Source organism: Sceloporus occidentalis, unplaced genomic scaffold (assembly GCF_023333645.1).
Source record: "Sceloporus occidentalis isolate IW3139 unplaced genomic scaffold, rSceOcc1.0.p SCAF_6, whole genome shotgun sequence".
NCBI classification, from domain to species: domain Eukaryota; kingdom Metazoa; phylum Chordata; class Lepidosauria; order Squamata; family Phrynosomatidae; genus Sceloporus; species Sceloporus occidentalis.
This window is the reverse complement of record NW_028316986.1, coordinates 59,963,910-59,987,847: the sequence shown is the minus strand read 5'-3', so window position 1 is coordinate 59,987,847 and position 23,938 is coordinate 59,963,910. Positions and strand designations below refer to the sequence as shown.

Here is a 23,938-nt window from a genome sequence, read left to right as displayed (position 1 = left end):
ATTTCATTCTAGAGACTTCAGCCTCATTTGGATGGCTCTAGTTTTGACAGCCAACGTGACATACTGGTTGGTCTATGAGTGTTGGACTATGACTCTGGAGGACAGGGTTTGATTCCGCACTTGGCCATGAAGCCCACTGGGAGACCCCGGGAAAGTCACAAACACTCAGCCTGAGGGGAAGGCAAAGGCAAACCTCCTCTAAACAAATCTTGCCAAGAAAACCCCATAATAGGTTTATGGTTACCATAAGTCAGAAATGACTTGAAGGCACACAACAACAACAACAACAACAACAACAACAACAACAACAACAACAACAAGTTGTGGTATCTGTCCTTCTGATCCCCCCAAAACACATGCTCCCATTAAAAATAGCTGACGTGGAATAATCGATGGGGTGGGAGGCACAGATTACACAGCCCTCAAAAGGCGAGGTTGGAACTATTTGGTGTTGGGAAGAGGTTGGGAGGGAGGAAGAAAGATATAGTTTTCAGAAACTGAAAACACTTTCCATGCCTATAGTCTGCAGTGTTTCTTGTGTCAAAGGAGCTGCATACAGAATAGGGAAAGTGGTGAGGAAACACAACTCCAAACAGCCTACAAACCAACCAAGAAAATCCAGCAAATGCTGTGCTCAGTGAAGGACAGGAGAGAGTTTACCACATACCATGCAGCTGCGGACAAGTCTACATAGGGACCACGAAATGCAGTGTTCAAACATGAATCAAGGAACATGAGAAACACTGCAGACTGAATCAGCTGGAAAAATCAGCAGTAGCAGAACACATTATAAACCATCCTGGGCATAAAATGTTGTTTGAAAACACTGAAATCCTGGACCATGCCAACAACTATCAGATCAGAATGCACAGGGAAGCCACTGAAATCCACAAACACCTGAACAATTTCAACAGGAAAGAAGAAACCCTTAAAGTAAACAATATTTGGCTACCAGTCCTGAAAAAAACCAGGACTCAGCAAATACAAATGAAAATCACCCAAGGTCAGAGGGATTTCCTAGCAGACAATGGATCATTAATTAAATGGACACCCTGAGGCCTTACCATTCAACAACAGACCAACACAGAGATTAACATTGGGCATTGACAGGGGAAGCGTGTCCCTGCTAGTGCTCTTAGACATCTCAGCGGCTTTCGATACCATCGACCATGGTATCCTTCTGGAGCGCCTGGCAGAGGTGGGAGTCGGGGGCACTGCGCTCCAGTGGTTCCGGTCCTACCTCTCTGGGAGGTTCCAGATGGTGCAGCTGGGAGATGTGTGCTCCGACAGGAGACCCCTAACATCTGGGGTCCCTCAAGGAGCCATTCTGTCTCCCATGCTTTTTAACATCTACATGAAACCGCTGGGAGAGATCATCCGGAGACATGGGGCGCGGGGTTATCAGTACGCTGATGACACCCAAATAATTTTCTCTATGTCTCCGACTGATGCAGTGACCGGGGATGGCATCTCTCCTCTCGTGGCCTGTCTAGAGTCGGTAATGGGCTGGATGAGGGAAAACAGACTCAGCTTGAATCCAGAGAAAACGGAAGTACTTGTGATAGGTCCTCCTGGCCCAGGGATGGCGGTGGTTCCACCTGTCCTGAATGGGATCACGCTTCCCGTGAAGGACTCTGCAAGCAGTCTGGGGGTGCTCCTTGACTCGTCGCTCCACCTTACATCTCAGGTGGATGCGACGGTCAGGAGCACCTGCTATCAGCTTCGGATGATACTCCAGCTGCGTCCCTACCTGAGCCGGGGGGACCTAGAAACAGTGGTACACGCTCTGGTCACCTCTCGGTTGGAGTTCTGCAATGCGCTCTACATGGGGCAACCCTTGTACCATACCCGGAAGCTGCAATTGGTGCAGAATATGGCAGCAAGACTGGTCACTAATACACCTAGGACCAGTCATATAACACCGGTCTTAAAAGACCTACATTGGCTGCCTATTTGCTTCCGGGCGCAATACAAGGTGTTGGTCATAACCTATAAAGCCCTAAATGGCTTGGGTCCAGAGTACTTAAAGGACCGCCTCTCTCCGTACAATCCGCCCCGCACACTCAGATCTACTGGGCAGCATCTGCTAAGAGTTCCAGAGACCAGATTAGTCAACACCACCAGAAGGGCCTTTTCCACCTCGGCCCCTACTCTCTGGAACTCGCTGCCCATCGAGCTCCGTTCAGCAACCTCCCTGGCCCAATTTAAGAAGGGGCTGAAAACGTTCTTTTTTAAACAGGCTTACCCCTGATACTTCCCCTGAGAGCCCTCCTCCCTCTGTTAGCACCTTACGATTTGGCACAAGTTCTTTTATTGTTTTAATTGTATTGTTTTTAAATTGTAAATTGTATTGTATTGAATGTAGTTTTATTGCTGTAAACCGCCCTGATGTTTCGAAGGGCGGTATATAAATAAAGTTGTTGTTGTTATTATTATTATTATTATTATTATTATTATCATCATGTAAATCACTTTCTCTTACCCAAGGGTCAAACAGTATATATATACCTCACATAATCCCATGCCAACTTTCTCTGAAGATGCCAGCCACAGATGCTGGTGAAACATCAGAAATAAACTCTTCCAGATCATGGCCACATAGCCCAAAACCCCCACAAAAAACTATGGATTCCGGCCATGAAAATCTTCAACCTCACTTCCCATTCCCTTTGTTGTGTGATGTTGTGCACACTAGTTTAACTTTAAACACATTAGCTTTAATCTCTGTTAAAGATGACAACAAAAACAACACACCAAATCTTCATACCAATGATTGCCATTTACAGTCTGCTAACATCTGGTAATCTCTCTTCTCCTATCAGGCTGTCTCTGTGGCCCATTATCTCCACTGAATGCATATTTCTCTCCGTATCTCTTATACTCCCTTGGTTTCACTTCATAGCCTTCCTATTTCTGTCTGTGTCTTGCCTTACTCTGCTGCTCTCAGTTCATCCTTTGCCTCCTTTACTGCAGCTTTCCTGCTGTTCCGCTCAGCATGTGTAGCTTGACAAAGTAAGGCTGATAAAAAAAAATGTTGGTCTCTCATCAGAGGTTCTTCACAGATTTAATCTTTTACCTCACACACAGGCAGTGCAGAGAGGCAAAGCAGAAATATAGCATGTTCATACCAATCCACTCAGCCACAAATGTAGGCATGCCTGCAACTAAAATGCCAAGAAAAAAGGCAGAAGAGTTAAAAGATTTGAATGAAATGTGCTTCTAGTACAGCAGATTATGTATGTCTAAGAACTGGAAGGCTCCTGAAAAGGTTCCAGCTATCTGATTGATATCAGGAATCTAACTGTAATGCTTTGGCTCACAGTCCTTCTGCTGATATAAATAGCCACTCCATGGACTGTCTAATGGATGAGAGAATAAGCTCTCTATAAAATTTTGTCATATCTAACTTATTAATCTAAAAAGATTTCACTGTTTAGTCCACAAACAGTTCTAAAGAATAGTAGCAGAGATGATGCAGTCTATAGATATCCCAAGATAAATATATCCAGTTTTTGCTTCTTCTTTTTAAAGCAAGCCTCATTTTTATATAAAATGGTTCCTTGGCTACATTAAGATTTCAAGACATTTCATCAAGTTATCACATACAGCTCCTGCTTCAGCATACCTTTCAACTGGTTTGGAGTGATGAACAGGCAGCACAGTTTATATTTTGCTTTCCTGTCACAGGATGGCTGCATCCACAATCCTTGTATAAATTCATTTTATAAAACAGACAAAATTGGAGCTTCTAGGCAGGGTGATCCAAAATAAAAATACCTAAAAGGTTCATACAGAAGCCAGTAAAAATTTAGTGTATATTTTATACATACATACATACATACATACATACATGTATTTGTGCCATACAGGTGATTTATACAAAATGTTAATACCAGCAACTCGGCTGTATGCTTTAAAAGTGGCATGGTACTAGGAAGGAATCATTGTATTGCTTCTTAAGTGAACAATAGAATTACCAGACTTAAGATCTTGTACAATGTGTAACATTATACAACATATATGGAATGAGCAAGCTAAAATGAACATAAATGGTACATTTTGAGTCAGATAATTACATAGTGTTTTACCAGGAAATGAAAGGATAAGAAGAAATGGCACTGACAATAGAGCCCTTGGCTAACATGATTCCACATAATGCTGATATCACTGGCCTTTGCATCAACAAGCAAAACTATAAGGTTGCGCTTTATGCTGATGATGTGTTGTTGTTTTTAACTCACCCAGTATTATAATTTCTCCCTCTAAAAAGGACAATTGAGCCCTTTGGTAGTTATTCAGGTTTAAAAATTAACAAATCCACTTTAATAGCTCTAAACACTTCATACCAACAGCAAAAATCCTGGCAGGGCCTAATGGGCTTGCAACTTCACCCCTCAGGTTTTTCCTGTTTGGGAATAAACATCATGAAAGACATCCAGTAGCTCATACCCCAAAATTATAATCCAGTAGACGCATGGATGATACGTAAATCGAAAGAATGGAAGGCTTTAAATCTTTCCATCCTTGGCAGGATTGCATTAGTCAAGATGTTTATGATCTCTCAACTCTTTTTCCCATTTCAAACAATCCCCGTCTAGATTCAAGAAATGGCAAAAATTAATTGATCAATTTATTTTCAATAAAAAGAAACCTAAATTTCCCAAACCCACTAGACATGTTGCCTCCAAGAACGGCGGTCTGGCAGTCCCAGATATTGTACTATATTTCCAGGCTTTCCAACTCAGCCAAACTATTCAATTAATTAAGGACAACAGTGCTACCAGATGGGTAAATCTAGAAGTTTATAATATGAAGTCACTGAATTTACTTGTTTTTACCAAATTCCCTACTCATCTGGCATAAATGGAAACACACACTAGCCACAGATCCCTCTCCCAAAACCATTTTTGGCATCCTCTTTCTCACTTAGGTGAGCAATTCCCACTAATATGATTATTGAGAAGATGTGGACTCTACCACACTTTAGCCCTGTTCTCTGATGGATTACCAAAGCCCACCACCACCATAAAAACTTCCCTACAACAAACCAAAATTACCTGGCTTCAAATACACCAAATTGTTTACTTTGCATCACATCTAGCCTCAGCATGTTTGCTCTCCTTTTTTGAAAAATTTTGTTTGAACTCCTCATTTCATACTAAAGGAACGACAGCAGTTATCTACAAACTTTTCATGGATCACATGTATGGGAAAGGCCAATATATGCACTCATTTTGGCAAGGCAAATTGAAAACTATGATTTCAGACACTGCATGGACTTATATTGGATCTTTACCCCATACAAATCCTGTTCAATATCTGTGAGGAAGAATACTTTGAAAACCATCTATAGGTGGTATCTCACACCTGTAACACTCCCTAAAATGGTTAAAACACACTCTCTGGATTGCTGGAGGGGTCGTAAATCTAGAGGCTGTTATATGCATTGGGTTGAATGTCCAAAAGTGAGAAAATTCTGGGATGCAGTTCTTTATCAAATTTCATGTATCACTGATCAAACTGTAAATTTCTGTCCAATTTTGCTTTTGCTTTCTATATTTGTTAAAAGTAATTCTAACTTTAAACATAGGAAACTGCTAATTTCTCTTATTACTGCTGCTAGATTAGAAGTAGCCAAATGTTGGAAGTCAGGTGACCTCTCCGCGGAGAACTGGTGGTCTAGAATTTGGGGTATTTGGTTGATGGAGAAACTGTCAGCTACGACGAGGTTTTGATTTGGACACAAAAGGAATGACACATTTCAAGAAGAATGGATGATCTTTATTGACTATGTTAATCATCACTCCCACTAGATCTAACCTCCTGCTTCACAGATGGATCTTTGGACGGACACTCTACACCTTGACAAGCCAGATTCTCTGGCTCTTGCTGAGAACTATTTTTTTTATTCTGCTGCAGAATAACTATTCATCAGTTACATAACTTTGGTTCTTGTAGTTAGTTGTTGTTGTTTTTGTCATTGATCTACAGACGTTACAGTAAAAACTAAAAAAAAAAAAAAATAGAAAAAAGAAGAAGAAATGGGGTGGCATAGCAAAGAGAGATGTAGCAAAAACACTTAAAGGTAAGAATGCAAAGGCTGACCAAATCATATCAATAAGAATTCAGGGAAAGCCTATCCATATAACCACAGTCCAAGTTTATGCTCCAACTACAGAGTGAAAAGAAGAATAAATTGAAGAATTCCATGCAGGAGCCCAGGAGGAAACTGATCACACACCAAAACAGGACTTCTTGTTTATCATAGGTGAGTGGAATTCAAACATAGGAATTGGACCAGAATCAAAAATTGGTAAATTTGTCCCAGGGTCAAGAAATGAAGCAGGAGACCAACTGATTGATTTCTGCAAGACTAACAATTTGTTAATCACTAACACATTCTTAAAACAGCCCCAGAAGTGACTGTATACATGGACAACATCTGATGGCCAATATAGAAATCAAATAGACTACATAATTGGAAGGAGAAGACAGAGAAGCTTCATTCTCTCTGCAAAAAACAAGACCAGGAAGAAATTGTGGCACAGACCATAAACTACTAATAGCTAAAGTTGAGGAAAGCTAAAGAAGAACACTAAAGCATGCTGAAATACAAACTGAAGAACACCCCCATAGAATATAAAGATAATATGAAAAATAGACTTGCACTATTAAGCCTAATTGACTGGCAATGAGATGAACTTTGGACTGAAGCTATAGCGATGCAAAAAGATATTGCCACTAGCCAGAAAAAAAAGAGGAATCAATGGATGACAGATGAAACTCTTCAAGTAGTTAAGGACAGACAAGAAGCAAAAGTAAAAGGTCACTATGAAGATTATCCCACCAGCGCTTAAACACTGGTAAATAGCCTCTCAAACGTTGAGGAAGTGCATGTGTGGAAGCCTGGCGCACTTCGTCAACACCAGGGAATTGTCGGTTCCCTCTAGCATCACTGAATCATTTGGAAACTTTTCGTTCAGAGGAAATTCCCTCTCCCTGAACGATTCAGTGACTCTAGAGGGAGGCGACGATTACCTGATGTTGAGAAAGCACGCCAGGCTTTCACACACGTGTGCTTCCTCAACGTTATAGAGGCGACTTACCAGCGCTTACCCCACAGTAATGGGGCATGTGCCTACACTGCCACAGCCACCATTGTCCTCAGTGGCGGCATGTTCATGCAGCTGTGCTGCCATTGTTGACAATGAGGACTTGAGCATCCGCGGATTTTGGTACCCACAGGGGTGGTGGAACAGATCCCCCCAATACCGAGGGCCAACTGTATAACAAGGGAGGGAGGATGAAGAGGGAGAGGGGAAGAGAAGTTAAATCCTTAGCAGGTGGCTGCTAACATCAGATTAAAAGTGGAAGGACTTTGGAAATGAGGAGGATACAAAGTTTGGCAAAGTAGGGAAGGTACAGTTTTGCTTCTGACTGGCTCAGTGGGAGGGAGGGAGGCTGGGGAAGAGGGGGTAGATGAGGTCAGCCTTGTTAAGCAGCAGCTATAAAGTCGCAAATAGTCAACCCATGAATGTCAAACCCACAAATGTGGAGGACTAACTGTCTATAATGTGAAATGCATGTAAATGGGTTCTAAAGCAAATCAAGCCTCAACACTCACTAGAAGCCAAAATGAGACTGTTGTACTTTGGACATATCATGAGAAGACACGACTCACTAAATAAGACAATAATAATGCTTGGCAAGGTAAAAGGCAGTAGGAAAAGAGGAAGATCACATTACAGACGGATAAAGTCAATCAAGGAAGCCATGGCCCTGAGTTTTCCAGACCGAAGAATAGCTGTTGATGATAGGGTGACTGGGAGGTCTCACATTCACCATAAGCCAAAGTCAACTTACTGGCAGTTAACAACATCTTGAGTGGATCAGTCTAATGGCATAATTGATACAAGCAGCCAATTTTACCTTGTTTTGAGCACTTTTCTTCAGATATGTACACCAAACTCCTCTCTGCTCTCTTTTCACTAGCAGGCAACAACCTTCTTATTCACACCAGCATTCAACTTTTAATTGGTTGGGGTAGTGCAATGAGTGTACCAGTTCTTAATGTGTAAGAGGTTTAATGTGTTTTAACTGTTCTAAATTAATGTTTTAAGAGGATTGTTGTCCATTCTATTAATATTTTACGTTACAGATAGTTTAAGCTATATTGTTTTAGCATGCTATTTTTACTTTTTAATGTGTAAATCACTTTGGGTCCCATATGGGAGAAAAGCAGGCCATAAAATAAACAAACAAATAATCTTTTAAATATATATTTTCACAGGAAGTGCTAAGATATTACAGGAAACATAGAGATGGCCAAAACTGCAAACCTCCTCTCTTTACCAGGACTGCCTATAATGTGAAATGCATGATTTTCTGTGAATGCTGTTTCCTTGCAAGAGAGATAATAAAATTGAGTGATATGGCATCACTGAAGGGAGAGGTCCATGTCTCATGTTTTCAACGGCTGGCATGTCTTTCCCATAATGTCCCCTTCTAGCATTACTGTGCTTATAAATCAAGGAGAAGCCTCCCATCTAGTGGTTGAAATTTGTCAGAGGAAGCCATCCTAATGACCTGTCCAGCAGTCATTGCTTCCTATTGCCATGATAGAGATTTTCTCAGTTTTCAGTTGCTTTGGTAGACCTTGAGCTTGGAGGGCCTAGAGCCCCAGATGGGTTCCCTCCACCAAAACAGCACAAATATCTCTTCTTCTTTGTTGAACCACACAGAAGGAACAACAACCATACTGGAAATATTGCAGCTTCAGATTATGGACATAAACAGTACTGACCGGTACAAAGCCACCTTGGATACAAGATTCTCAGACAACATTAATCTGTGTATTTAATGAATGCTGTAGCAATAAACATCTCTATCTTAGCAACACAACTCTCAGGGAACTGCCGCTTCTAATGTCTTTGAAAACCAGTCATAATCTACACCATGAAAAATTTAATTGCTCTTTAATTACCAGTTAGCTGAATAGCATGAGATATGCATGCCTTCAGTTTTTAATAGCTTCTGCCTTTTCCAGCAAATTGTGGAAAGAAATAATGGATGCCTTGAGTATGCTTTGCCTTCTGCTTGTACTAAAAATTTTATAAAGGAGGAGGAACAGAATAGAAGGCTAAACAATTCAACTGCTTATGAATTGGTTCCAGTCTAGGAGGGACATTAGCAGTGGCAACTATGGATGCTAAAATTATGCTGCAGCACCCATGTCAGCAACAAAGGCATCCTTTTAATATGTTTTTGGTACATACTTCAGTTCAAGATTATTGGCCTTGCTGTTTAACTGACTCAGGCATGCTCTTTTACTTGTTCGTCCAGGACAGAATCACAGTCTGCATTTAATGCTAGCTTCAAGGTTGTTCTTCTCTGGAATACTAAATGGATAGTAGCTGCCCAAGATAGTAGCTCAGACAAATATTTTGAAATATATAGCTCATTGAAATCATTTTTGTAAACAACGTTCCCATTGGAAATATACTAGGCTAGCACAACCAAGCAGACATCCTGGGTATATTCAACACATACACACACATAACAGATATAAAATCAATGCCATTAATTGATTACATTAGAGGCTATATAAAAAGGGAAAAATAGGTTAAAACATGGATTTTTTTCACTGTTACTCCATGAGTTTTTAAGGCATTTTCCTGCAAATAATATAGGAAATAACATGTCATGTGTTAGCAGGCTTCCTCCCGTCATTCTACCTTGCCATCCTCGTTAGAGCTTTTTCACCTCATGGTGGGTGGTAGTGGCTGTGGCATTGCAAAGCACAACAACAAGAATGGGAAGGAGGGAGGAAAGGAGCATGAACAGAAAATGCACAGCACTAATGTGCTGCCTTTCGGTGCATCCTGCACAAGAAGAAACATTTGCAGAGCGAGGGAGAGCAGGAGAAGAGAGGAAGAGGGAAGAGCAGTTTTGGATGATGGTTTCCACATCAGTGGGGCAGTGCATTAATTCGAGGTTTTGGGTAGCTTTAAAAGAACTATCCAAGGTGCTGGAAAGGTGTGGCCTACTGCTGCCTGAACATTTCCATCCTCAAGGAGCTATTTTTAAATTGATTCAAGCATTGGCTTTCATATACACTTGGTTCTGTTTTTATTTTCAGTTATTTAATAACTACAGTAAAAAAAAACAAATGAAAAAGATTCTGTTGATATGCCATTGGTTTTGACATATAGTGGTAATTTATAGTTCATACATATAGTTAACATCCTATTTTATTTCTTGTGATGAGCTAGCTTGTGTTCTAGATCTTTGCAGTATACTGTGCCATAGCAACTTTAATTTTCACCTTAATAATATTTTAATTGTTGTGTGCTTTCAAGTTGTTTCCGATTTATGGTCACCCTAAGCAATCCTATAATGAGGTTTGCCATTGCTTTCCCCTGAAGTTGAGAGTATGTGAGTTGTCCAAGGTAACCAGTGACACCGTACATTTAGTGGAAAGCATCACAGACTTGGAACAATCACTAAAGAAAGTCAAGAAGAAAGAGAAAAGGCTGGCCTAATGTTAAATATAAAGCAAACAAAAATAATAACCACAGAGAATTTACATAAATTCAATCTAGATAATGAAGAAATTGAAATAATAATAATAATAATAATAATAATAATAATAATAATAATACGATTTATTTATATTCTGCCTTTTCCTTGTGGAATCAAAGATTTCCCATACCTTGGGTTAAAAATTTCCCATACCTTGGACCAAACATTGATTAGAACAGAGACAGCAGTCAAGAAATCAGAAAATTAGGAATGGGAAGGGCAGCAATGTAAGAACTAGACAAAATCTTAAAGTGTAAAGATATACAGCTGAACAAAAAAGTTAGACTCAACTAAGCTATTATATTCCTCATTACCATGTTGGACAGTGAAGAAAGCAGATAGGAAGAAAATTAATTCATTTGCGATGTGGTGCTGGAGAAGAGTTCTGAAGATACTGTGGATGGCCAAAAAGACAAACAATTGGGTCCTAGAACAAATCAAGCCTGGACTTTTCCTGGACGCCAAGATGACTAAATTGAGGCTGCCATACTTTGGCCACATAATGAGAAGATTTAACTTATTAATGCTGAGGAAAGTGGAGGGAAGTAGAGAGGAAGACCTCATGCCAGATGGATAGACTCAGGCCCTAAACAGACTGGCACTTTGTGCCAGCCTGGGGCCGAAACTGGGACTAGGTATGGCTGGGCGTCCACACACGCCCAGCCCTACTTTTGCTGCCCGTACGCCATCATGGCATGCCTCCATTTACACAGGGCACGCCATGATGATGCCCGAGCATCAGAGTGCCCAAATGGCATTGTCTGGAAGGGGTGTCATCATGGCGCGTGAGCGCCATAATGGTGGCCCTTTCAGGAAGCTACTTTTGGCAGCTTCTTTTTGCTCCCAAGAGTGAGCAGATCATTGCCGTGGCATCTGGCCATGCCAGCAATGATCCACAGGGAAAGGGAAGGTTGCAGGCCACCTGTCTCTCGAGCCCTTCAGTCAGGAACACAACAGGTCTGAGTCTACAGGACTTGAGCAGAGCAGAGCAGTGGAGGATAGAGGGGTTGCCAGGAGTTGAAGTTCACTCAAAGGCAGCTAATAACAAATGCAAATGAAATGTTAATTTAAAATTAACTTAGATGTCAGAAACACCCTCTTTTCAACAAAAAAATTGACCTTAATTTTTAAAGTTGTTTTGGTGTAAATAAATATATTGTCACATTTCCAACAACATTTGTATCCCCCCTCTCTCTCAATAAATATATCATACTAAGGTAGTAGCATATTAACAAGTAACAATGCTACAATAACCATGTTCTACAAGGTGCAAATACTTCCATCTTTGGCATTTAAACTAGTAAATTTCTTAATACTCTTTGAGATAAGAAACAAATGATGTTCTGCTAAAAAGTACAGCATACTGCTTGAAGGGATCCCTACTCTGTTTTGTTTTGTGCAGAGGAGACTAATAAAAGAATTGAGTCATACTTTGTTTCTCCATGCACCAATATGCATCCCTTGAAAACCCAATCAGATTCCTAGGAAAGAAGCATCAATCAGTTATCTCAATAATAAGATCTAATTCTTTGAATAACAGCTAAAACTTTCTACTGTCCTTTCTTGATTAGTAGAGTTTACTTTTCTGATATCATGTCAGGTAGTTATGGGAAATATCAAGTATACAAATGACATTTTGCTTAAGAGGATTAATTGTTTTGGGGGCTCTTGTGTATTTCATGAACTAGCCCTTTTCCAGTGCTTACCTTCACTTAACTTGTAATTTGGCTGTCTTCTGATTCTTGAAAGGCTTTGCCTCTGACCTTAATTCTGGAGAATCTTGAGTTATAAAGCACTCCAATAATACCATGGGAGCAACATCAAGCAAGTTCTTTGCTAAAATTCCAGCATTAAAAAGCAGTAAATCAAACCCAAGATAAAGGTAGTCAAAGAAGGGATCATGGCAATAATAACAAAAAATAATAATAAAATAAGAATGTATTTATATCCTGCCTTTTCACAAAGGATCAAGAATACATCTGTTAGCAAATACTTGGTATTATACTGATTGTCTGTTATTACATACACTGATTAATTCAACATGGTAATTATATAAGTCATAAACACCACATTAGGTGGTTCAAAGATTTTTTTTATAAACTATCAATTTAGTTTCCAACTCTTCTGTTTATTTACTTAAAAGGCCACACTAATCACCGTTGTCTCTTTCACCTGCTGGTTCGATCTATGGACAATAAGGCAGAGCTGAAAAGCAGAGTCTTTCAAAGAACAATTCTATATATGCCTATTTATTTGTTTCATTTGTCTTTTCCAACAATTGCCCGTTAAGTATAGTGTTGTGCTTACAGTTTCAAACTAGATCAGGAGAGACTTCAGTTCAAATCTCTGCTGTAAGGTATACTGGGTATCTTTGGCCCAGTCACTACCTTGCAGCTTAACTCACCAAACAGAGTTTTTTGTGGGTTTTTCGGGCTATGTGGCCATGTGGCCACAAAAAACTATGGATGATGGCCATGAAAGCCTTCGACTTCACCAAACAGAGTTGCTGAAAGGAGAATGAAATTGGCCTGAGAGAAAAGACGTAGAATGCCTGGAACTCCATGAGACAATGTAATAAATAAAATATCCCAGGACGTTTTATATAAGATTGATAATGGCATTGTCTTCTTTGTCCAGATCAACACTTGGATTCAGAAAGAGCCAATTGTTCTGTTATAACCTCTCAGCCTACATTTCATTCCCATGGACAGACACTTTCTGAAAAGTTTGCTTCATGTTTAATGTTTTGATGAAATAATGTATCATGTAGCTTAACTATCTTTCCTGGAGGTATTTACTCCATAGATAGGACATTTTCTTGATTTTGATTTGTCACACACATATAGTCTAGATGGTGGTAAAGAGTTGCTAGGGTTCATGTGTAGACAATATTTTCTGATGGGCAGGGGAAGGGGCAGGAGAAATGAGCATGGGAAGAGAGAATCATAATGGATTTGGATGGGCAAGCATCTGCCAAACTAATTTATCTGACCTCTATTGAGGTTAAAGTCAAACTAGGCAGAGATCCCACATCTTGTTATTGTCCTTTGCTGTCAAGACAGCTTTGCCTTAAAATATCCCTTTGAATGGAAACCTCCATGAGCCCCAATTATGAAAAACCCTGCTCAGAACTTGCCAATTCAGGACTGGCTTCTTTTACTGAGTCGATCCATCTGTAATGTGGTCTTCTTCTTCTCCTACTGCCATCAACTTTTCTGAATATTATTATCTTTTCCAGAGAGTCATCTCATCTCATGATATTTTCAAAGTTTGTTGTTGCTGTTGTATACCTTCAAGTTGTTTCTGACTGATGGTGACCCAAAGCAACCCTATGAGGGGATTTTCTTGGTGAGTATCTTCAGAGGGTTTTGCCACTGCCATCCTCTGAGGCTGGGAGATTGTGACTTGCCCAAGATCACCCAGTTGGTTTACATGGCCAAGCCAGGATTCAAACCCTGGTGTCCAGAGTCACAGTTGAACACTCAGACCACTACACCAGACTGGCTCCATATTAAAAAAAAAAGCCTAGGTTTAGTAGTTTTGGCTTCTAGGCAGCATGCAGGCTTAGTTTGCTCCTGGAATCATTTGACTCTTTGGCAGTCCATGCATGGTATCTATACAACTCTTCTCCAGAACCACATTTCAAATGTGTTGATTTTCTTCCTGTCAGCTTTCCTTCCTGACCAGCTTTCATATCTGTCTGTAGTAACTGGAAATAATAGAGCATAGATGATCCTGACTGTGGTATTACATTATATCTGTTCATGCTTCAAGAGCCAACATAGTGTAGTGGTTTGATCATTTGATTATGACTCTGGAGGCTAGAGTCTGAATCCCTACTGGCCTTGTCACACTTTCTCAGCCTCAGAAGAAGGCAAAAACAAACCCGCTCTGAACAAATATTGCCAAGAAAATCCTGAGATAGATTCACCTTAGGATGGCCATAGGTCAGAAACAACTTTAAGGCACACAATAACAACATTTGAAGTTCTTATCTAATTTCTTCAAAGCTATCCTTCAAAATTTTAATGTTCTTCTGATTTTTTTCTACAGTCTCATTTTGATTTATGAATGTGCCAAAGTATAAAAAAAACTATTTCAGTACCTTCATCATCCAGTGTTAAGCTATGCAAGTCTTCTGTGACCGTTATTTTTGACACTACACAGAGAAGCTTTTGTTTGATGTTTGAGGTCCAACTGACATATTGGTAATGAAAATCAAGGACTATCATTTGCAATTTGCGGTTTAGGGTGCAATTTGTGATTTGCGGAATATCATTTGCAGTTTAGGGTGAGAATGTTTCAAATGATGTAATAAGATAGCAAATCCAACAGTGGAGCAAAAAAATGAAATATTGATACAGCAGTGCTGAATGCAAAAAGTATGCGCTTAAACTTTCTAGAGCAAAAAGAGTCCAGAGCCAAGAAGATTGTACCAATACAGTGAGGTTCCGAAAGGAAAAAAAAATGGGGCATATAATATGAAAGGACTGCTGGGATTTCACTCTGACCCCATTATATCAGTTTAAAAAACAAATGATGAAAGCCAGACTTTCCCTTTGAAGAGACAATATACTCCTGGCTCAATTTGTATCAGCCACTTATATAGATCACCAGTAATTCTGATAACAGGAGCTTTGCGTATGTAGGACTGATTCCCTTGATGTAGAGCTACATGGGACAGAAGTACACACACACATGGTGAGGCAATTTACATAGTGAAAGTTTGCAGGTAGAATGTGCCCTCTTTCACACTGGGAAGCTCTTCATTCTTTCACACCATGATTAATAAAAAGTTCAAAGCTGGCAGTGTGTAAACATAAAGCAGCCTCTGCATGAAGGGATCCTCCCAGATCACCTGGCAGCAGCCATTCTGCTCAACGATGTGCAAAGGAATACCAGATTTCAACCTGTTTGGCTGCTGGTAAGGGTAACAATGGATCAAGCACAAATGCATCACATGACAATCCTCATTTTACTTCACTGTGGTGCCACTGAAATATCCTATGACAATTCCAGCTTAAATGCTCTGATAGCGCTCCATGGAATTCTGTAGTTTGATGAGGCGTTAGAGCTCTCTAATTCTAATTATCTCTGCCTAACCTGCAAATAAGAGCCAGTGTGATGCATCCACAGGGCTGCCATGGGTTAAGATCGACCAGTGCCATAGCCGGGGTGTGTGTGTGTGTGTGGGGTCCGGATTCCCCCCTCCGTTAAATACAACAAATGGCATGCGTCGCTGCACCCAAGCCCCATTATAATGGTGGCACTTAGTCTGGACACCCCCTTCCCAAAATCCTAGCTACGTCCCTGGATCGACAGTTAACAATAACAACAAAGTTCTGAACAGCAAGCAGGATTCAAAAACTACACAGTGTTTAAAGATTTTCATGCAGCTGGAAGATAATTGCTAAAATTACTAATTGCTTCCTTTGAGAAGAATTAGTGAAGAATTACATCCCTCATTTGGGACTTCATAATAATGAAGCAACCCATGGTTATTCATGCTTTGGTACACCCCAGACCAGATAATGGTAATATGTTCAGTGTACAGTTGCCTGTGAGAAGATGTCCAAAATAATAACTGATTCAAAACATGCCCTTAGATAATTATTTGTGATTGTCTACAGAAAATATATGATGCCATCAGAAGCTCACAGAAAATATCTGGGCGCTATTCAAGATATGATACTAAATCCTTCAAGACCTAAAATACTTGGATCCATTAACCTGGTCCTTCTCTCAGATGGTTCAACATCTTCCTTAGTATGGCATCTTCACTGGCCAGTCTGTGTTTTGTCCATTTGAGCTGTTTAAGACTGAGGGTACAGGGGTTACTCAAGACAGGAACTTTTTCAACAATGGTACCAAGATTTGGGAATTCTGAGCTTGTCTGTCCCTTCCTTGCTAGCTTTCTGTCATTACTGCCCAAAGAGAAATGATGGCTACAAAATTTGTGTAAACAGATAGATAAAATGGGCAGTTTTCCTCTAGGAAGCTATGAACCTCTGAAGCTGATAATTTTTATTGTGTTATTCTGTTAAGTGGTGTTACCTTGTTAAGTTGAAGCATTTTGTTGAAGCACATCTTTTGTTTTTGCTGACTTGCTGCTTCTATTTTTAAGTTATTCTTTGTTTAAGTTAATTGGCTTATGTTATGTGTTAGTTTACACAGTTGTTTTATGGGATCATAAACATTCCTATTTCCAAATCCCCCATTAGGCCTACATCCTATTAGAGCTGACCCACTAAATCAATGGGTTTTACACAAGTGTTGACTCACCATTCAACAAATGATTCCATATTGCATCCTACTGGAAGGAATCATAGGATTCAGGCCTTAAAGTTTATCATGTCAGATAACAGAAATAACAATGTTTATTAAAAATGGCTCTCAGAATGTTTAGTTGCTACCGACTAAAAGTGTGAAAAAGTAGAATATACAAGGGAAATATCCAGTGAAGACAACTGGAAAGCTAGTGAATGCACAGCATTGAGTATGAGAATTCATGAAGTTGCAGGGGACAAATACCTGCAGTGTAATTACTTGCCTTCAATTTCATGGGAAATAGCTTTGTGTTACCAAGCATTATGTCCATTAAGAGAAGAGCAGCAGTGCTGAAGCGAACATTACATTTTAGGTCACATGGCCTTATTTTTTTTACAGGTGTTCCTATTCATAAATGTTCCCATATGGTACATATCCGTAGCCAATATTTGCCTATGCTGGAGTAGTCATGGGTGATACTTCTGGGAACCTTATTGCTCACAAAAAGCAAAATTAAATGTAAAGAAGAGAAACTGGCCTCTTGGGAGCTTGTTGCTAGCTGTCTAGTTTCAAGTAGAGGAAAAAACATGGCTCTGTAGTGAGAGTATGTTTATTTAATAATACTTTTAATCAATGTTAGAAAAGTATCAGCTCAAAGAAGTAAGCAGAAGGCTGAAAGGGTTCGGCAACAAATCACTGGCAAAAATGCACAGATGTCTAATAGCTAAGTCCCTTGGAACTATCTGCAGTCATCTGAGAGCTTTGGAATGATACCTAATGGTTAATGATGATGATCAGGATGATGATGATTGTATTTATTTATATCCCATTACCCCCCAGAACTGGGACTCAAAAAAGCTCACAATTTAAAAGAACAATATAACTAGAAATATAAAGAAGAGAGCATTAAAATAGAATTAAACTATTTGCAGTATTAAAACAAGTCAACTTCAATAAAATAATAAAATACAGGTTTAAAGATGTTTAGAAAGCTCTTTGAAACATATACAAGTTGAGTCTCCCATATCCCAAATACTTGGGACCAGAAGAGTTTTGGATTTTGGAGTTTTTCAGATTTTCAAGTATTTGCATATACATAAAGGGATATCTTGGAGCTGGATTCCAAGTTTAAACTTGAAATTCATTTATGTTTTGTATACATCTTATACACATAGCCTGAAGGTAATTTTATACACAACATTTTAAATAATTTTGTGCATGAATCAAAGTTTATGTACATTGTATCATATGAAAGCAAAGCCACCCATGTGGACAACGCTGGATTTTGGAATTACTATCTCATTCAATTGGATTACTATTCAGTTGGATTACTCAGCCACCCATGTGGACAATGTTGGATTTTGGAATATTTCAGATTTCAGAATTCCAGATAAAGGAGACTCAATCTGTATAGAGAAATTCAGATCCAAAGTAAACAGGCAAAAAGCCCTGTCTTCAGGCCGATCCTGGGGGCGTTGTGTGGCATGCAGATGATACATGCCCCTGGATTAGCTGGAAGCTGCTCCGAGGTTGGCTAATGTGGCCCAAAGCTGGCCACAAAAGGAGCGAGGGGAAACCACTCCTTGCCTGCGGTCCATTCCTGCAAGAATCCACTGGGAGAGATCATCCAGGGATATGCGAAGGGTGTTATCAGTATGCAGCATCTGGCCTCAGGACCATGGCATTCAGTCGCTGTGGTCCCTCACTGATCAGGGGTTGATCAGGGCTGGAGCAGCTTCTGACTGCTCTAAACTGCCAATCTATTTGACCCCTCAGGCACGCAGCCTTTTCACAATGGATTGCCCTAGAAGGGGCAGCATTCCTGATACGGTATTAAGCCACAGGATAGTGATTTACATATGAGTTGAAAAATGATTACAGCACTCCTGTTCCATCATTGCATTACATACAGTATGATGTTATTTTTGACTCAGTTTTTTGGCTTGTTTATGAACTGGTGAACATCCAAAACAATACATGACCAATTACATTTATAAAAGGAATGGTATTGGGTTTCTAAGGACTATTTGTTAAGTGATTAAAAGCCTCCTAATGGGCATTGGATGTCTTGGCAGAAAGGAATGGTAATATAGTCAGACAGCTAGAAAAGATTCTTAATTATTCATATATTCTCATTTTACATGGACGATGTTGCCAGCAGCTGCAGAAAAATATTTTGTTGAAAGCTATCTATTTCATTTTTTATCTCTATAATATTTCATTGCAAAAGAATGTTTCACCATTATGATTAGAGTTTAAATGTATAATACTGTAATGGCTGATTTGAGTCCCCACTGATAACATTGGCTCTATGTTTGAATGTCCAAATTGTTACCATAGATCACTAATAGAATACATCTACATGAATCCACTGGGAGAGATCATCCAGAGACGTGGGGCAGGGTGCTATTAGTATGCTGATGACACCCAAATATGGTTTTCTATGCCTTCAATAACAGTATCAGCTAAGGATAGTGTGTTTCTTCTGAATGAATGCCTGGAGGAGGAAACATGTTGGATGAAGAAAAACAAACTGAAAATGAATCCAGATGAGACAGAGGTGCTTACTATCAAGGATCCTAACCTGGGTTTGTAGGTGTGTCAGCAAGTCCTGGATGGGGTTACAGGCCTTTTGAAAGACTGAGTTTGCACCTTAGGCATGCTCCTGGATCTGTCACTCCAAATTATATCTCTGTGATGGTCAGGATTGCTTATTATCAAGTTTATCTGTTACACCAGCTATGCTTCTTCCTAGAAGAGAGGTACCCACAGATGGTAGTGTACGAGCTAGTAACTGCAAGGCTGGACTCCAGTACAGTGCACCCACGCCAACCGTGGGCTTGCCCTCTGCAGTTTGAGCTTCCATGGATGGCAAGCCCTGACTTTTTCAATGGGCATGCGTGCAAATGGCAGCACAAGCAGGAGAGTGCACCCACTGAAAAGAACGGGACTTAAGGTCCCACATTTTGCTATCTGCGGTGGGAGGGGAGTCTGGAAGAGACCTCCACAGATAGCAAGAGAGCACTGTAATGTGCTGTTCATTGGGCTGCCTCTGTACCAAATTTGAAATTTTCAGTTAGTTCAAAATGTGGCAGCCAGATTGGTTAGTGGTACATCTAGGAGTAACCATATTACATCAAAATTAACATCATGCACCTGGTTACCAATTAATTTGTGGACTATAGGAATAGCAATAGCATTTACATTTCAATACCACTTAATAGTGAACTCAGCACAATGTACAAAATATTGGTTATTATCTTTAAAGCCCTACATTGTTTGGATCCAGGTTACCAACAAGGTTGTCTTTTCCCATATAATCTGCCCCATACACTCAGGTTGTCTGGGAGACATCTACTTCAGTCAGCCAAAACTAGGCTTACTGTTTCCAAGAGAACATTTTCTTCAGCTGCCCCCAGACTGTGGAATGTCTTAACAGAATAATTCATTGGCTCAAGACACTGTCTGAGTTTAAACCAGCAGTAAAAACCAGTCTCTTTCAGTGGGCCTATCCAGATTATTTTTAAATTATGGTTTTAAAATCCATCATTTATTGATGGATTTTAATACATATCAGTTTTATATGCTATTTTAACTGATGTTATGTGTTGTGTTATTTGTTATTGTTCCTTGCCTCAATCCAGAGGAAGAGGTGGGTAGGAAACTACAACAACAACAACAACAACAACAACAACAACAACAACAACATAAAGCATATGCTGGGAACTGACATGACAAATCTAATAGCTTGAGTTGTTCTGCTTTCAAAGATTGCCATATATAAGGCTGATACACTAGGTCTTTTAAGTAATATTGCTAGTAATTAGTACTTCTAAGTACCACATTGGCTGAAAAAATATCATAGTGATGGGGTACAGAAAAAATACACAAATCCTTACAGATACACTGTAATACTTCCTGGTGGATTTCCACATAGCCACATGTATACACAGAGGCTCCTAGCCTTAATCCACTCTTTCTTAGGTGTTTAGTATCATCACATGCCTTGCACATACCCGCCTCCAGCACTCCTCTACACATCAAACTACCTAAAACAGGGATGGGAATTGCTTAGATGTTGTTGGTCACAAATCCTGGCAGCCCTTGCTATCATAGCCTGTAAGTATCCGAACATCCCCTAACATATTTATCAATCCAGGTAGAGTTTGATGCAACATTAAGGTGTCGGCATGAGCAGAAATAGACTGTGATGATATGCACAGCATGGGACCTAGGTAATGTAATGACACACAGGCTCAACCATGAGGAAAGCCATAGAGACAGAAGAAACTGAAAGCTAAAAGATGAGTTCTTTCCCAACCCTCAATCTCTGCTATTCTCTTCCATGTTTCTCTATTCAGTTAGCTCTGTATGCTGAGTATCTGCATGGGTTATCTCTCTGTGTGTGCTACTCTATATTTTCTTTAATAAAAGTTTGTATGATTCTCCCATACCTGGGGCCTTCATCAGTTATTACTAGTATAGCTGGTGCTGGGATCTTACATGTTACCCTCTCTCGCAAAGCCAAGCCAAGTATTCTCCAAACTGATTAGAGACTATTGCTGTGAATGGAGGCTCTACAAGCCCTACACATTTAGGATAACAGTCAAATGGTGGGAAATGCTTAGAGCTCCAGTCCAACAACATATGGATGGCCTCGTGATTTTCATTTCAATGCAAAATACTACAACTGAGAGGAAGGGGAAGAGAGATAGACAAATAATAGGACCACAAAGCAAATAACACTGTCATGAGAGATTGAGCAATGAGAAGCAGTTACTAGTACTAGAGAAACTGGATTGCAATAGAGCGTGTTCCCTACAAACCTGTAAGATTGATGTTTCTTAAAAAAATCCATAAAATTATATTAATTATGTCTTTGAATTTCTATTCAAAGGTGTCTCCAGACAGCAGCTCTTATTACTGGTCAGTCATTGCCTGTCTACTACTAGTTTCAAGGGGAACTGCAGTTGCATTACTCTGCAATGGGTATCTTTCTTTTCCCATATGCAAGGTTGGACGAGTTCCTGGAGGCCATTTTTTCACCCCTATGTTCCTTCACATGCCACATCAGCTCCTCAAACGGAAACTAGTTGTTTCCAGGTTTTACTTTTTAAAAATTATTTTCAGTTTTTAAAACAATGATCTCGAGCCTAAATTAAGGTGCATTAGGACACAAAGCTTGTTTTAGAGGAGGATTGGGCTTCCTAAATGTTCAATTCTCCCATTTTAAAAAATCCTTTAAAAAAAGGATTTTGGTGAATTCTTCCCCCTTTGAGGGCCACAATAACAGCCTGGTGAGAGCAAACAGTCTGCAACCTACATGATTCCCATGCCAGCTGTAAATCCATCCTGCAATTTTCTGTCCTCACCACATGATCAAGCCATGTGGAAAATCAATCTGAGCAGCAGTGTTTAAAAACAGTAACAATATTTAGTCATAAATCCAATTGCCAGTCCCAATTAGACCAGACCTACTGAATCAGTAGGAAGTTCATAAGTCAACACATATGCAAGTTTCATTGCTTTGATGGGTCTACTCTGGGTTAAGACTAGCAATTGGTTTTAACCTTGTAAGACTTATTGAAGAATGACTACCCAATTACTTTGTGAAAGAAGGCGTGAAACAAGAAGGATTGATTTAGCTTCTTACAAGTGTCATTTTAAAAGTTTCCTTTATCTTAGTGTTATGCCAACATTCAGGATGAAAAACGAAAGAGTAACAAGTAGTAGGTAGAAGGTAAATTTATGTGACTTGTATTTTAATGATAACTTACCTAAGTCTCACTCCCTGAAACTATGCACAGATCCAAACATCTGAACATATTCTCTTTTCGAAGTGTGGATATGCAGTTCTTCAGCGCACACAGACACATATTTAAAATCAAAGGTGTTCGTAAAACTGCCTATGAAAGTACATATATTAGGGGAAATGCCACATGGAAAGGCACGCTATTTTTTGTGTACACTGAAAAATAAACCTGGCAAACTGATGCAGAAATGGAAAGAAACTGAAATTGACAGATTAATCCATTACTGGCACAAGTGACCTTGAGCTGGCTTAATTTCACACATCTCTCTTTCCCGTACTTACAAGTCAAACAAATAAGTAGAGACAACCATAGCTGAAAATGATAGATTTTCTAGAGCTGGTTACAAAAAAGAAAATAACATTTAATAGCAGGCAAAACATAAAATAAAATAAAATAAAAATGAATTATTGTCTCTTGTAGCTATTTAAGGATTTATCTAGAGTAGATAGGCATTCTGATTGGTTGGTATCACATTCCCAGTCTACCACATGTTGTTGTTCCTGTCTGTCAGTGTCTGAGGACTGGATGTTATGGAATTCATTAAAGTTATATGAATATATTAGGATTAGCAATTCTTTTTTTGCTGGGACTTTCTCAAGAGTCCCCCCCCCCCCGAGTTCTATTTTTAATATATGTCTTTTCTTAAAAGTTCCACATCAATGAATATATAGGAAAATAGCACTAGGGCCCTCTACTTGTGCTAGTAACACTGTAGCTCCTTAAAAAAACTCATATTTTTGAGATCTGAGAGAAAACACAGACGACAATGTTGTGATGAGGATGTTGTGTGGTTAGCCCATAAAAAACAAATGAACACAATGTGGTAATTCCACATTGCTTCATCTGAACTCTGGAGTAGTGTTTCATTCAGACACTGTGCTTCATCAGACATGACTTGTATCTTCAAGAGAAAACCCACAACTTTTACAAGGAAAAAAAAACCTCCCAGATTATAATCACACTACTTAATACTTCTGCAACATTATCATTATTTTATTGGGGATCTGTAATTGTGAGTCCGATGTTTATGTAGGTTCAGACAAAAGACTAAGCTAATGAAATAGATGAATCAGTTTGCTTTACAACTCCCATCTGCTCTTAAATACTTCTCAGCAATACACACTGTGTCACCCCTTTGCATATTTCCATTGCCCTATCCTAAACACACTTAGCCTGCTGACAGATTAATGCTTAGTTCACTTGAGGTATACATTCTTTAGTTGTTACACATGTTCTTATAAGGAAATGGAACTCAGTAACCACTTATTCACAAGGTC

General features: G+C 39.5%; 1 protein-coding gene across 8 annotated transcripts in view; it reads right to left on the bottom strand.

The window, feature by feature from the left end:
- SMYD3 (SET and MYND domain containing 3) overlaps positions 1-23,938 on the bottom strand; it is a 503,325-nt gene that overhangs the window by 29,164 nt on the left and 450,223 nt on the right. Inside the window, exon 11 of one of the 8 annotated variants that reach the window (XM_089528391.1) lies at positions 3,695-3,777. The exons of the other annotated variants lie outside the window; for them this stretch is intronic. Coding sequence (XP_089384517.1) covers positions 3,723-3,777 — 55 coding nt within the window. The 3' untranslated portion in view covers positions 3,695-3,722. Of the gene's footprint in view, positions 1-3,694; positions 3,778-23,938 lie in introns of those variants that run through there. 8 annotated transcript variants of the gene reach the window in all.